The 16,005-nt window shown below is 46.2% G+C and overlaps 1 protein-coding gene across 1 annotated transcript; it reads left to right on the top strand.

Moving 5' to 3' along the window:
* Positions 1 to 7,397: 7,397 nt before the first annotated feature.
* LOC102925569 (acylcarnitine hydrolase-like) lies at positions 7,398 to 15,558 on the top strand. The gene is made up of 12 exons (XM_006978506.4): positions 7,398 to 7,555; positions 9,180 to 9,384; positions 10,873 to 11,014; positions 11,637 to 11,770; positions 11,852 to 12,110; positions 12,538 to 12,636; positions 12,849 to 12,989; positions 13,108 to 13,188; positions 13,422 to 13,566; positions 14,039 to 14,176; positions 14,665 to 14,737; positions 15,160 to 15,558. Exons 1-12 carry the CDS (start codon positions 7,483 to 7,485, stop codon positions 15,344 to 15,346), a joined length of 1,677 nt encoding a protein of 558 aa, XP_006978568.3. The 5' UTR covers positions 7,398 to 7,482; the 3' UTR covers positions 15,347 to 15,558.
* The last annotated feature ends 447 nt before the right edge of the window (positions 15,559 to 16,005 follow it).

Below are 16,005 nucleotides of genomic sequence, written 5' to 3'. Positions count from 1 at the left end.
GCACAGTTCAGTGAAGATGTTTGACTGTGGGTTAGTGTAGATGGGGTGTGATCTGTTCAGCAGAAGAAATGGTCTGCCTGATCACTGCATGGAGTATCCTTATCCTTTCTCTGTTCCTAGCTATTTCTTGCTTCCTTCTGGAACTCATATACTCTTTGGTCCTCTAGCTCATGAATTTTCTTTTCTTTTTTTTTGTATGCTTTTTATTTTTATTTTGTTTTATTTTATTTTTTTTGAGACAGAGTTTCTCTGTATAGTTTTGTTACCTGTGCTGGATCTTGCTCTCTAGACCAGGCTGGCCTCAAACTCACTGCCTGGCTCTGCCTCACAAATGCTGGAAATAAAGGTGTGTGCCACCACCGCCAGGCTTGTGTGATTATTAAAAAAGTTTCTTTTTTATTTAAGAAATTTTAAAAATTCATTTTACAGACCAACCACATGTTCCCCTTTCATCCCTCCTCCCACTCCCCTTCAGCATTCCCTCCCCTGACCCACAACCTATCTCCTCTTCCAAAAGTGTAATGCCTCCCATGGGGAGTCAGCAAGGCCTGGTACATTCAGTAGAGGCAGGACCAAGCTCCTCCCTCTGTATCAAGGCTGTACAAGGTGTCCCACCCTAGGTAATGGGCTTCAAAAAGCCAGGTCATACAACAGGGATGGATCCTGATTCCAGTGCCAGGGGCCCCTAAAACAGAAGAAACTACACAACTGTCTCCTATATGCAGAGGGCCTAGTCTGGTCCCATGCAGGTTCCACAGCTGTTGGTCTAAAGTTGGTGAGTTCCTAAGAGCTTGGTTCAGTAATCTCTGTAGATTTTGCCATCATGATCTTGACCCTACCTGCTTCCTTTTTTCATATAATCCCTCTTCCCTCTCTTCAACTGGACTCCTGGAGTTCAGCCTAGTGCTTGGCTGTGGCTCTCTGCATCTGCTTCCATCAGTTGCTAGATGAAGTCTCTATGATGACAGAGTATTCAGCAATCTGATTACCTGGGTAGGCCAGCTCAGGCACCCTCTCCACTATTGCTAGTAGTCTAAGCTGGGGTCATCCTTGTGGATTCCTGGGAACTTTCCTAGAACCAGGTTTCTCCCTATCCCCACAATGTCTCCCTCTACCCAGAAATCTCCTTCATTGCTCTCTTACTCCATCCCTCTCCTAGCTCGACCATCTTGTTCCCTCAATATTTCATCCCCCATCCCCTCCCCTCTATTGTCCTCTGTCACCCCAAGTTTACTCATGGAGATTTCTTCTACTTCCCCTTCCCAAAGTGATCCATGCATCCTTCTTAGGGTCCTTCTTGTTACCTAGCTTCTCTGGAGCTGTGTGTTGTAGTCTGGGTATCCTTTGCTTTACATCTAGTATCCACTTATGAATGGGTACATACAATGTTTGTCTTTCTGATTCTGGGTTACCTCACTCAGGATGCCCTTTTCTAGTTCTATCTATTTGCCTGCAAATTTCATGATGTCTGTGGGAGGCCCATTCCTACTTTTCCTCCAGGGCACTCGTGAGGAGTGAGGGATAAGAGATATTAGATAGAAAGATAGAGGGGAGAGAAACAGATAGAAACACAGGGCAGCTTAGGAAGGGCCAGGATCAATTACCACCAGTCCCTTCTGTCTCTTCTAAAGGGCCTTTCATAGGAACACCAATGGGTGAAGCAAAAGACCTCCCCCCAGCACAGCCAAGTGTAGACCCTTCCAAACACCTGGTAACCACACATGTAGTCAAGCAATCCTCTAATGCAGCCCTGCTGAGTAAAGCAAGCTCAGTTCTCACTAGGAAACCTTTGTCGGCCTCCACAGAAGTCATTGTTTTTTACTTCTGAGTAGCACTCCTTTGTTTAAATATCCCATATTTTCTTCATCCACTCTCAGTTGAGAGGCATCTAGGTTGTTTCCAATTTCTGGTTATTATAAATAATGATGCTATGAACATAGTTGAGCATGCATCTTTGTGGTATGATTGAGCATTCCTTGGGTATATGCCCAAGAGTGGTATCACTGGGTCTTGAGGTAGATTGATTTCCAATTTTCTGAAAAGTGGCTGTACTGATTTCCCGAGTGGCTGTACAAGTTTGCACTCCCACCAAAAGAGAAGTGTTCCTCTTGTCCACATCCTGTACATCATAAGCTGTCTTCAGAGTTTTTGATCTTAGCCATTCTGACAGGTATAAGAGGGTATCTCAGATTGTTTTGATTTGCATTTCCCTGATGACTAAGTATGTTAAGCAGTTTTTTAAATGTCTGGCTGCAATTTGAGATTCTTTTGTTGAGAATTCTCTATTTAGCTCTGTACCTCTTTTTTTTTAACTGGATTATTTGATATTTTGATTTCTAGTGTTTTGTCAGATGTGTGGTTGGTGATTATCTTTTTCCATTCTGTTGGCTGCTGTTTTGTCTTATTGACCATGTCCTTTACCTTACATAAGCTTCTCAGTTTCAGGAGGTCCCATTTATTAATTGTTGCTCTCAGTGTCTGTGCTACTGTTTTATATTTAGGAAGTGGTCTCCTGTGCCATTGTGTTCAAGGCTACTTTCCATGTTCTCTTCTATCAGGGTCAGTGTGACTGTATTTATGTTGAGGTGTTTGGTCTACTTGGACTTGAGTTTTGTGCATGGTGAGAGATATGCTGTTGCCTGTCTGTGAGACACAGCATGTCTAACGGCAGTGCAGACACAAACCAAGACACTGAAGATAATGTGGCCAGACAGACTCTCTGGCTGTTTAAACGCTGTGGTATGTGGGCCCTTGATTCTACTCTTCACAGTGCAGCAGGAGACCCTTGCAGGGGACAGAGACATGAGTGGGAATTACACAGTTGTGTAGAGTGGAGGCCGAGATTGAAGGTGAGGATGCACCCTGGAGAGGAGCTAGCAGAGGAATAGGGCACCCACCCAATGAACTGCCAACAGCGTTTAGAGATCAAGGATCTCTTGCAGCCTTAGGAGGGGCAGATATTTCTGAGGACACCCAGTAGAGAATTCAGTCAAGCACAGGAGCTCTGGGGAGTGCCTGTCTTGGAGGTTAGAAGCCTCTGGGTGGGGGTGGGTGGGTGAGGGTTGGGGCATTTTCATTCTCTGTGAGTGGCTGTGGAAGTGGTTGGATCCTTTAATCACCATAGGATAATGATGGTAATAATAGCGTTCCTCTGGCATTTTGCTCTGAATGTGCTCTCCAGCACTGACTGATGAACAAGGCTCACAGCAAGTTTCCTTGTCTAGGGAGATGCAGAAACTCCCAGCTCCCACATCCCACATTGCACTAGGAGGCCCCAGTGTTCTGTTCTCCATGTGCTCGACCGGAACGTGGGACAAAAGAGTGTCTTCACTTCCGGGGCAGAGGGGATGTGTCAGGCAGTCTGTAGACCCTATTAGTAGCTGAGCCAGGATGGCACTATGTCAGGGTGTGGTGCAGCCCTTTATGTCTCTCACCCCAGGACATCCTAATGTGGACCCTGGTGACCCCTGCTAGGCCTCTTGAATCTGCTCTGCTCTGAGGAGACAGCACTTGCTTTATCCCTCAGCCCCTCCCTACCAGACTTTCTCCTTTGTCTGCTGTCAGCCAGCATATGGAGGCCACCAGTGCCTTGGCAGGTAGAATCTTCAGTGTGACCCCTTCCTGTTTCTTGTTTAGAAAAGTCTTTGGCTCTGACTCCTGAGGTCACAACCACTAGAGGGCAGAGTTGGGTCCCATCCTCTCTGTCCCACCCAGTCTTGCTTTCTCAGGGAACATCAAGTTGGCAGGGTCTTATTGAATGTCCAGGATGTACAGGAGTGAGCACTTATGCTGATTTTTCACAACATGGTCACAAACTTCCACCCTTTCTGGGGCCGGGCTTCCTCACTAGCAGACAGCTCACTTCATCTTGCAGCATGGCACAACTTTCTCAGGAGGATTCTCCCTTGAAGGAAAAGCATTAATAAGGAGACTCTCTCAACAGGACCATTTTAACAAGGTTGTCTGTTGCTGTAAGAAGCATCCAGCATCAGTGGTGCTTCAGTAAGTTACCTGGACACAGATGCCATCCATTCTGTGAAGGTGCTTGACTGTGGGTGTCTGAAATGAGGATGGGGGTGTCAGGAGGCCCAGGCATGTCCATCAGAAGAGATTGCTCTCCCCTGTCTCCCTGAGCATCTATTCATCTATTGAGGACCCTTCTGCCTTTTACAATTCCCTGCACACTTCTGGTTCCTGTGACACTCTATTCTCCTTACTCTTCCAGTCCTTAATTTCCTCATCTATTGAGGACCCTTCTGCCTTTTACAATTCCCTGCACACTTCTGGTTCTCGTGACACTCCTATTCTCCGTGGTCTTCCGGTTCTTAATTTCCATTCTTTCCTCATTTTCTTCCCTAAGTATTTTATTTATCCTCTAAACAAAGCCAAACCAAACTCCCCACTTCTATTTTGTCTTTATATAAAAGTGCCAAATCGTATTGTCTGCAAGTGTTTTCCTAAAACATTTTATCTCTGTTATTCCACAGCTAGATCCTTCTTCCTGTAGACCTGAGGTGGCCATAGCCTCTTGCCTCTGAGAAACTGCCTTTCTGGGGTTCTAGTTTGCCAGGTTCTTCAAGTCCCTCTTTTTCACCCACTGCTTTGAAGACCAATCACAGGAAATCATGAAGGGACGCCTCTTGCATTGCTCTCAATGGACACTAGAGGGCAGACAAAGATAAAGTTCCATAAGGTGCTAGACAGTCTCTGAGCACAGGAAGACAGATACCTGATAGTTCTGCTGGAGCCTGAACTTACTGCTGGTTGCAAGGACATTTCAGCAGATGAACAGGGCACTTCATCAAGAGTGTTAGTAGGGGACTAATTCTTCCTCCTCCTCCTCCTCCTCCTCCTCCTCCTCCTCCTCCTCCTCCTCCTCCTCCTCCTCCTCCTCCTCCTCCTCCTTCTCCTTCTAGATAGGGTTTCTCTGTGTTGTTTTGTCCTGGAACTTGCTTTGTAGACCAGGCTGGCCTCAAACTCAGACAGATCCACCTGCTTCTGTCTCCTGTGTCCTGGGATCAAAGACATGTCCCACTACCACTGGTCTGCATGGAATTTTTTAGATTTGGTATGAGTCTTAATTTTTATTTTATTTTTTTATTTTCTTATTTTATTTATTATATTATTTTATTATTTTTAAGTGATAAGTATGCACTCAAAATCACTCATTTATTCCATAGCTTATTTATTGTAATAAAATATGAGGCATGTAACCACACCCACTTCAGTGATAAATATTTATTTTCTGACTAAACAACAAACATTTCTCTAAGTTTCTTTTCATAAACCAACGACCTGAGCCTTATTACCGGGCAACCTACTGACTGCTTTCTGGATTTTAAGTTTGGAAATAGAATATAATTCAGAAACATCAGAGTCTTGTCTACCCTATCACAGAGAAGAATCATGTGTGAGAGGTTCTTTCACTGAGAATAATGTCTTTGAGATTCAAATGGCATTTTCCTTTGATGGTGAGTGAACACACCACTTGATGTTGCACATCCGAGTGACATCAGGTTTGGGCAACTTTAATCACGCTGTCATGCTGTTGTTCAAACAAGACTTTGGGCATGTTGGTACATGCCTTTAATCCCAGCACTCAGGAGGCAAAGGCAGGTGAATAGGTGAGTTTGGGCCAGCATGGTCTATTATGTGAGTTCTCAGACATCCAGGACTATGTAGAGAGATCCTGTCTCAAAACAAACCAAAATACAAGCAAACAAACCAAACCCATGACTTGATGTGATGCCATTCACTTGTTTCTTCAGGCTAAAGTCCTGGAAGTAGAATTGTTGAGTCATAGAACAAATGTGTGGAACTTTCAGAGAAGATGTGAAGTTGCCTTCCCTGATCACCATGCAATCATTTTCCTTCCCCTCTAGCCATGTGTAGCTGTATCAGATGCTCCATGGCTTTGCCAACACTTTTGCCTATGGGTCATAATCAGCTTACAATGACTGGGTGTGTGGTGGTGTCTCATTTCAGACACTTCCCTGAGCTTTACTCCCTTCCCTCTACACACACACACACACACACACACACACACACACACACACACACTCACACACTTTGGCAATTTCCTCATATACAGAACATGACTGGTGAGACTCTCCAGTCCACATTTCCTATGGTCTTTCCATCATCAATGCAGAGCCTCTGTAGCCAGTGCAGTAAGTAGCAGAGTGCACGGGGACCCTCCTTCAGCTTGGTGCAGAAGCCCCAGATTCAGAAGATAGCCATGCTGTGTAGTTAACTGAAGAAACTGGTCCTAGGACAGGGAGCTTGGAGGAGCTGAGGGCCTTCAGCCTCCATACTCCAGCTGTTCCTCAAACAGGGGATTGAGGGCAGAGAGAGCATTGCCTAGGCAGGAGCTGTGACCACAGAGTGTGCTGAGGAGGAGACAGATTATTGAGAGAAGGGTGATAGGACAAGCCATGTTTGTACCATAACAGGGAAATGACCAGCAAAGTGCCATGGAATAAGTCTTTCTGTGTGGTTCTGTGGGTTCTGTAGACCTCTGGGGGACTGGAAAATGGAACCGAGGCCAGTTCTTAGGTGTCTCTAAAGTCTTTCTGAGATTGAACCTCAGGACATTATCTTTGGGAAATCAGGAAGTGCTAGGTGGGAGCTCCTGATTCTGTCCTCCCAGATGCAGTCTGCCAAGGTTCACAATGTTTCTGAAACTCCTGCTCCGTGGCCTGTATTTGAACCTTAATTGAGGCCCCAAGAGCCCAGACTGTTCTCAGTATTAGAGCCAGCAGGCTCCAGTGCATGTGGGTTACCACCTGTGAACTGGAGAGAAGCTGGTCACCAGAGTAGCTACAGTAAAGAGGCCATGGGAGTAAGGTGTGGTGGCAGAGTTGCAGTGTGCTTCAGTGAACAGTCAAGGCATAACGGGGGGGGGGGCACATGAAACCCTAAGATCAATGTAAGGGATGAGGAACCCTGAACCGGGACAAAGGAAGTGTAAGTCCTGAAAGCAGGGAGGTGTTTTGAGGGTGGTGGTCATGGGCATGCAGTTACCCTTTCCCAGGTTACATTCCTCAGTTTCATTCCACTCTCCTTTTGTGACATCTTGAGAAGGCATCTATTCAGAAAAGCCTCCAGCTTCTCCAGTTATAGCTTTCTGCTTCATCCTTTTTCCACCCAATATGTTTTGTAGTCCTGTGACTGCTTAATAAGTCCGATATGGGGACTCCAGATTTGGAGAGAGGGCTTCAGAGTCCCTGCTGTGCCTCCCCAGGGGACTAAAGGTAGAGCAGGAATGGGAGGCAGCTTTGCCTCACTTGCCACTCATTGGTTCCCACTATGCAGCCCAGCCAGTACAGTTCAAGGACCTTGGTCTGGACTGCCCCGCCCTCTGCCCCCACTCTGCCTCCTCTCCTTGGTTCAAAGTTCCTGCTCGGGCAAGTTCATATATTTGTGACATTTACACGAGGTTGATCTCACACAGCAGCACAGACTCAGGACTGGGAGCTAAGCATGCCTTCAGACAGACTTCCTGCATGGCTGAAATCTCTGACCTGTGGGCTTCTGCTTCTCTTCTCTGTGCAGGGTGAGACTACCTAGGGAGGAATGGGGGACCCATGTCTAAGCTGCCAGAACTTGATAAGTGTTATTGACTGAGATTTCAGGAGCCAAAGTATCAGGGAGGAAGGAGCCGGTGGAGATTGCAGTGTGGGAAATGTGAATCTCCTAATTCCCTACAAAAGTTCAGAGTCTAGCCCCTCTACCAAAAAAGGCATCTGGGAGGACAGAGGAACTCCAATACTGAGAAGCTACCCCAGCATGATGGGCTCTCAGTTGTGTTGGATTTAATGTCAAGGGACAGAGGAACAGAGGGGACATTTCCTCTCTGTGCCTGAAACTGTAGCTGCTACTGACTTGGATAATAACAGCATAACTTCATGCTGCTGAGGAGTCCTCATGTGTCACTCTCAGAATAGAGAAGCACCATGGCACTTTATAAAGGCCCTGAATAAGGTACTGGCTGCCACTAAGGTCTGCAGATGGTCCAGTCCTACAACCTCCAGTTGTACCTAGAAATCTGGGTTCCCTTCTCTATGTTCCTTACCTAGGGCTTGGTTTCTGGGGAAACTAGCATGTCCTTTGGAAGAGTTAACAATTTTCAGGTCCTTATCAGAGCTGAGTCAGAGGGCATTGTGCTCAGGGTGTGTGTGTAACCTTAGATGCCCCTTACAATAAATCCTCTTATTGTGATCACTGGTGACCTCTAGTCAGGCCTCTCTACTTAGGAGACTGCACTCATCTTAGCCTGGGACTCTTGCCTGTTGTTGCCAGGGTTCAGGGTGTCACCAGCACTTTCTAGACAGCAGGTTCTGCCAGATTCACTCATGGCTGTTATTTTATGTTGTTTGAATTCAGAATTAGTGACAAGTATAAGAGGAAAAAGATTCATGTCCCATCCCCTCTATACCTCCCAGGCCTGTCTCATCCACAGGGACAGCAAATGACAGAGTCTGACATATAGTGTCCAGGATTACTCAAGAAGAGAAGTGTGATCTGGGTGTAGCCACACAGCTGCAAATTTAGCACCCAGGAGGTTGAGACAGGAGGATGTCCAACTACAAAACCAGTCTGGACTACTTAGCAAGACCTTGTGTCATGAAAATAAAGAACAAACTAGCAAACAAACAAGCAAACAAAGGAAAGCAGAAAATGAAATTTCTTCAGCTGTGTTCGATTTTACCCGTTGGTCATAAACTCTGTCCCTGTTCTGGGTTATGGCTTACAGCCTCTGGTGGGAAGGACAGATTACCAGATTTCATGTGAACTTTATAGAGAGCTTTTCTGTGAGGATGAAACATCGTGCATGCAGCTAGGCTACATGGGATAATTTTCAGTGTGACCATATAGTCCCTATACTGGCTCACATAGAGTTGATGGAAAGGAGACTGTGTCATTGGCACATATGTGGCCCTGTGCAGGAAGCTCATAGGGCTGAATGATGTCCTTGAGTACCATGGTTCCTAAATGAGTCTGGTGAATGGACTAGACCTGGATGTACCTCAGTGAAGACTGTAACAGGCAGGAAATATGTAAATCCTGTGTCTTCAGTCCAGGGTGTTTTGATGAGGCCGAGCAGAGGTTAGAAAGGACAGAGCAACAAAAGTGGCCTATTGGGCGGACTAACCCCGCTGTCACCTCTTTATTCACAGGCCAGGACTCATCCAGGCCCGTCAGGAACACACACACTGGACAGGTGAAGGGTAGCCTTGTCCACTTGGAGGATATCAACATGGGAGTCCACACCTTCCTGGGAATTCCCTTTGCCAAGCCACCTGTAGGACCTCTGCGGTTTGCTCCTCCTGAGCCCCCTGAACCATGGAGCGGTGTGAGGGATGGAACTTCCCATCCTGCCATGTAAGCTCTTCTGGGGCCCAGTAGACTTCAGGCCTGGGAGTGGGCTAGTGTTTTGAGTGATCTCGGCTGCAGTGGTTCTTACCTCTCAATCCCACATCCAGTTCCCCTTCTTCATGGAGTAGGAGGATTCCCACTACATTTTCCCAAGGGCCTGCTCAAATTCTGAATGGAACAGCCAGTTACAGGCTCAAGGTTCAGTGCTTGGCACCCACAATGAGCTACCCTTGAGTACTGCAGATGGGAGCACAGGCACATTTGTCCTGAGAGTCAGGTTATGTCCTGTGTCTCTGACACTAGGGGAAATGTCTCTGGGAGGAGATCAGACTCCATCACTTAACCAGAAGAACTCCTGAGTTTTATAGCAGAGACTGAAAAGTCCTAAACAGTGAAGCAGTGGCCCCAAAGGACTGTACCCTCCACACTCACTGTGCCAACCATATGAGCAGATGTCATTTGACAAGAACAAGTGCCTGTGCTGACAATGAGGAGGCCTGTGGGAGAGATGAGGAGCCCTGAAAATGGAGTCTTTAGATGAATGAGCTCCTACTACCTTGTGGGAAACTAATTCATACCCATTTATGCAATAGCACTCTAAGGACAACTTACCTGTTTCAGGCCTCAATAGGGATAGGCAGAATGGTAAATATTTCAGAACCCATGGTTAAAGGGTGCCTTGAAGACTCCTAGGACCCTCAATTTCCTGAACTCCCAATAAATAGATGTGAGATCATTCAAATCTCTATCTGCAGGTCTGGGCTCCATCACAGCTTCCCCAGCGTGAGACCTTTATGTGTGAAGGAGTGACTCTATTTTATTTACTTATTATTTTATGGATATGGGTGTTTTTGCTGCATGTATGTCTATGTTCCATATGATTTCAGTGCCCCCATATCTCCTGAGTTAGGGTACAGGGTTGTCATCTGTCATGTCGGTGCAGGTCCTCTGGAAGAACAACCAGGGCTAGTGACCACTGAGCCATCACTCCAGCCCCAATAGGGTCGTTAGAAAATGATGTCATATTCCCAGCAAGTAGTTTTCTAGTAGTAAATCTACCTTGTAGCTAAAGTTTTCCTGTTTCCACCCAGCTCCTGCAGCCGCTCAGACCCAAGTATACACACAAAAACTTATATTACTTACAAACTGTATGTCTGTGGCAGGCTTCTTGCTAGCTAGATCTTATATCTTAAATTAACCCACTTCTATACATCTATATCTTGCCATGTGGCTTATGGCTTACCGGTACTTTTATATCTTTCTTCCTCTGTCTGACGGGTGATTCCTGACTCAGCCTTTCACTTTCCCGAATCCTCCTCTTTTTGTCCCACCTATTCTTCCTGCCTGGCCACTGGCCAATCAGCACTTTATTTATTTATTTACCCAATCAGAGCAACACATTAAGCCCAAAAAACATCCCACAGCACTACCCAGTGTCTGGCTTTAACTACAGTTCAGTCCTTGGAATAGTTAATTGTTTATTATCATTAACAGGTGTCTACAGAATATCACTGTATTGAGTGCATTAGCCCAGACCCCATTCACAAGCACCCCACCTCTTCTTTCTATGTCTGAAGACTGCCTGTACCTCAACATCTACTCACCTGTTCATGCTTCTGAGGGCTCCAACCTCCCTGTGAGTATCAGGCCATGACTAACTAGAGGTGGAAGGACATTTCCTCTGAAGGAATATAGAGGGCTAAGATCATTCTGGGTTTGCTTCAGTAAAGACCCTGGCATTATGTTCAAGAATTCCTTCTTGCCCACTGTAGACAGTTAACTCATGGGCTTAGGGACAGAAATCCCTGGAGGCACCGAGAAGTCAGAGTCTGTAACTTAAGGTATTCAGGGCTTATGCCCAGAAAACTCAATTAGATTTCCCTGAGATGAGCTTTGGATTATCCAAGTAATAAAAATTGACTCATCTTTTTAGCAAGTAAGATGAGGGGTGGGGGGTACTTGTTTTATTTCTATAAGTGACCATGAAAGACACACGTCTTTTCTTCTCTGAGGGTGTCCTAGAGAATCGGAGACAGATTTTGGTTCAGGTGGCAGACGAAGGGTTGAGAGATTTTTCTTTCTTTTGGAATGTGGAGCTTTCACCAGATCATGACAGCTGGGACCTGTCTATGTGAGCAGCGTCAGAGAAAAAGCGATAGATATTCTAGATGACAAGTGGCACTTGGGCTGGGTAAGAAGAGTGATTTATTATTATTATTATTATTATTATTATTATTATTATTATTATTCTTAACCAGGTGATGGTATGGATCCATGGTGGAGGATTGGTTCTGGGAATGGCTTCTATGTATGATGGATCAAAGCTAGCGGCCATTGAGGACATTGTGGTGGTCACCATCCAGTACCGCTTGGGTGTCCTGGGTTACTTCAGGTGAGCCCAGGGCTGGGCAGGGAATTGGAAGCTGGGCAGAAACAGGACAGCCCTGTGATTCCTTCCCCTGCCACTTCTCAGCACTGGGGATGAGCATGCCAGAGGCAACTGGGGCTACCTGGACCAAGTGGCCGCCCTGCGCTGGGTCCAGCAGAACATCGCCCACTTTGGAGGCAACCCTGACCAGGTTACAATTTTTGGCGAGTCAGCAGGTGGCGTGAGTGTGTCTTCACTTGTTTTGTCCCCAATGTCTAAAGGACTCTTCCACAGAGCCATTATGCAGAGTGGAGTAGCCCTGCTGCCTGGTCTCGTCTCCCAATCTGCTGAGATGGTCTACACAGTGAGTTCCCTCAGTTCTCCCCATCCTAGTCCTCTATCCTAGCCCGCACTCTCAAACTCCTGGTTCTGTCTACTGTGTGAATGCAATAAATATCATAGAGGTACTTAGGACTTTCTATTTCCTTCTTCCTTGCTGAAGGCTTCAAGGGTCAGGATGCATACACCTCTGCCTCACTTAGCTGAATATTTTCTTTGCCCCAAACAGTTGTACCTAGTAGCTCCCATTGTGTTCAGAAGCATTGCAGCAGGTGCATTAGCTCCCCTGTCTATCTCATATTAACATTGGGGAAGTGGGAACAATTGCATTCCTGCTGTAATCCACACAATTTACCCACTGTGATTTGTGAGGCATCCACACTAACGAGGAATATTAGGAGAACTTTCCCTGCTTGGAAGGATGAACAGGCTCCTGCTTGTGTTCTGTACAGATGGTGGCCAACGTCTCTGGATGTAATCAGATGGACTCAGAATCCCTGGTGGGCTGTCTGAGAGGCAAGAGTGAAGAGGAGATTCTGGCTATCACCAAGGTTTGATTGCATGGTGCTCATGTCTTGGAAGGGGTCTGATAGGGAGTGAAACAGGAAGTCCTTTTTACTTGGGGATAATGTAGCTGATGTACATGTCTTGATGCCCTTGTAGCTGTCAATGAAAAATGGATATGAATGGAAATCATGGGATTATTTGACATCAGAAAATATCTGGACCATGAATTTGATCCCTCATCTTGAATGCCCCTCAGGTCTTCAAGATCATCCCTGCTGTGGTGGACGGGGAGTTCTTTCCCATGCATCCTGAAGAGCTGTTGCTCTCTGCTGGTTTTCAACCTGTCCCCAGTATCATGGGTGTCAACAATGATGAGTATGGCTGGGACGTCCCAACTGTGAGTCCAGATACAACTCCTTGATTAAGTGATTGGATGGGAGAGGGTGCTCAGAGATCCACAGCCCCAACTACACCCTATTTGAAAATCAACTTGAACTTTTCTGTCCACCTCTCAGTACCTGTGCAACATTGATACTGGGGAAAAATTGGACAGAGAGACCATTCAGGCTGTTCTACAGAGCACACCAACAAAACTGGTAAGACTCTTAATATTGTGGGCCAATGACAGGGAGCTTCTAGTTATCTGCCATTGCCAAGAGCCACTTGAGCAAAGAATGGGGTATACTTCTGTTTTGTAATGGTGTCCCCCTTAATATGTCCTTTACTCAATTACCTTCTCCCATCTCAGACCCCTCTCTCTTCACCTGAGGATACTGATTCCTGGTGCTGAAGTTTCCTAACACATCTTTTCTGGACCTCTCTGAACTAGATGATGCCTCCTGATTCTGCTGACATTCTGGTAGAGGAGTATTTTGGAGACACTGAAGACCCTGAGATTCTCCTAACACAGTTCAAGGAGATGATGGAAGACTCCGTATTTGTGGCCCCTGCCTTGCAAGTAGCACATGCTCAGAGTGAATACATCTATAAATATGACTCTGGGTTGGGACTCTAGCTAGTGGAAGAATACTTATTTCTTATGCATAATGCCAGGTGATTAATCTCCTGCAGTGTCACAAAGAAAAAGAGGCCTGATTCCAAGGAGTTGTCTCAGAGCTGTGGGTCCAAGGACAGCCCTCTGGTGTCTTTAGTTGTTCTTTGGTCCCAGGCTTCTGAGGACTCAGTAAATCCTCATGTGTAGTGTAAGAGCATGATACCTTTACCAGGCACAATGAGGAAAGTGAAGTTATGATGTGCTAGAACTTCCTCAAGTGACTCAAGGTTATGATTTAACCAAGGCCTTTCCAAAGGCTCATGGTTTAGCCTTGTAGTCCACACTCCCCTAAGCTACTGTGACAACTTTAGATCAAGGAACCTCATACAAAAGGTGAGACAGGATAGGTCCAGGAAAGAGGCAACCACGTCACAATGTGTCTACACTTCCAGGTCCTCTTGCCCCTGTCTACTTCTATGAGTTCCAGCACTCACCCAGCTTCTTCAAAGATGTCAGACCATCTCATGTGAAGGCTGACCATGGTGATGAGGTTTTCTTTGTCTTTGGATCCTCCTACTGGGGCAGCAAATGTGAGTTTTCCCTTTTTTCCATTAGTAGGATGGGGATCCAGGTGAGTACAGAAGGATGACTGAGCTCACTGTCCAAGTGAGGAAACTGAGGGTCTTGGAGAGCCTATCACAGCCATCTTTTAGCTCTAAATGGTGTACTAGGATTATAATCTGAATCCTTTACAATTCAGACTTTACTTTCTGTCCCTGTCCCCAAACTTATCATGGTGCCAGGCCTGTCATCAGAGAAGGACAATTAATGCCATGATGTTTCCTTAAATGACTATGCAAGAGCAAAGAAAGAGCCTCTGGACTGAGAATAAGCTGAGGTGGAGGTGGTGGGTTCAGTTAGAGGCTGGGACAAGTAAGGGGAGTGTTAGAAATGGAAGATCCTGAATCCCAGCAGATGGGGAACATGCACAATGCAGTTAGGCTGTAGTTGGGATTGTGGATGTGGCAGGTGTATGGGGCAACTGAAACTTGAACTTTTCTTTTCCTCATGGCTACAGTTGACTTTACTGAAGATGAGAAGCTGCTGAGCAGGAGGATAATGAAGTACTGGGCCAACTTTGCAAGATATGGGTGAGAAGACACCCCCCCCCCAGTCTCTCAGGGCCTCCTCTTGTTTGTGGTAGCCTCAGGAGCATTATAGTTCCTTTATCACATGATAGGTTATTCTTCAGGGGCAGGTTCCTCTTACACAGTTGTCCCATATGAGTGTCAGCCCACAGTCATCTCCCTGTACCCTGGCGTGAGTTGCAAACTGCTCTAGTTTTGGGTACATGAGCCTGCTGTAGAGAAAGGAAAAACATCCCAGATGGTTTTGACCCTTATTGGGTCTTAGTGGGTCTTTCTTTTTGCCTCTATCATAAGACCATCCTTCCTTGTCCTAGAAGTCTGGCCTGCTTCATGCACCATATTGACCCAAACTAGGGGATCAGGTCTGGGCACAGCATAACTCACAGTGATCCTCACTGCACCCTAATATGGGGGTGTGTCCACAGGAACCCCAACAGCATGGACCTGCCCCACTGGCCTGTGTTTAACCAGGATGAGCAGTACCTGCAGCTGGACATCCAGACTAATGTGGGCTATGCCCTGAAGGCCAACAGGATGCAGTTCTGGACCAAGATTCTGCCCCAGAAGATCCAGCAGCTGAAGGATGTTGAGAACAAGCACACAGAGCTGTAGCATGTTATGCACCATAGTGGAGTGCTCTGAGTAGAACTGGAGTCAACCTAAGGTGCCCACACACTCAGAAGAGAGGGGTGACTCCATCCTTCATGTGTCCATGCATCCCCTCTTCATGTATCTGTTCAGCTAACACTTAAGTGTGTCACTGCTACCCTGTTTTTCTGGGTCCTGTTTTGTTTCACATATTCAATAAATTCCCCATGACTGTGTGTTTGTGTGAGCCCCAGTGTATGCCAGCATCGCTTTGTATCCTAGTGGACCTGCATCTCTTCCTCTCTTCTTTTTTTTTTTTTTTTTTTTTTTTTTTTTTTTTTTTTTTTTTTTTGGTTTTTCGAGACAGGGTTTCTCTGTGTAGCTTTGTGCCTTTCCTGGAACTCACTTGGTAGCCCAGGCTGGCCTCGAACTCACAGAGATCCACCTGCCTCTGCCTCCCGAGTGCTGGGATTAAAGGCGTGCGCCACCACCGCCCGGCTCTTCCTCTCTTCTTTACCTCATTTCTCCTAACCTTCTTTCTCTTCTTTCCCAAATCCTACATTTATGCAAATGAAACAAAAGCTTTGGATGATTTTGAACACAACAGTTGTTGGTGGGTATTAAAACCCTGTGTGCATCTCTCAGCAAGTCACTATCCATTATCTATGAGTTTATTATGACCT

The sequence above is a fragment of the Peromyscus maniculatus genome, chromosome 5 (assembly GCF_049852395.1).
Source record: "Peromyscus maniculatus bairdii isolate BWxNUB_F1_BW_parent chromosome 5, HU_Pman_BW_mat_3.1, whole genome shotgun sequence".
In the NCBI taxonomy this organism is placed as follows: Eukaryota; Metazoa; Chordata; class Mammalia; order Rodentia; family Cricetidae; genus Peromyscus; species Peromyscus maniculatus.
Note: the sequence above shows the minus strand (reverse complement) of the source record. Positions and strands in the feature narration are given on the sequence as shown.

Bases quoted from the DNA above. Each gene is read 5' to 3' on its own strand.
- LOC102925569 (XM_006978506.4), top strand. From the start codon at position 7,483: ATGCCTTCAGACAGACTTCCTGCATGGCTGAAATCTCTGACCTGTGGG. The intron at 11,771-11,851 runs GTGAGCCCAGGG...GCCACTTCTCAG, and splicing joins GGTGTCCTGGGTTACTTCAG to CACTGGGGATGAGCATGCCA. The intron at 14,738-15,159 runs GTGAGAAGACAC...GTGTGTCCACAG, and splicing joins GCCAACTTTGCAAGATATGG to GAACCCCAACAGCATGGACC.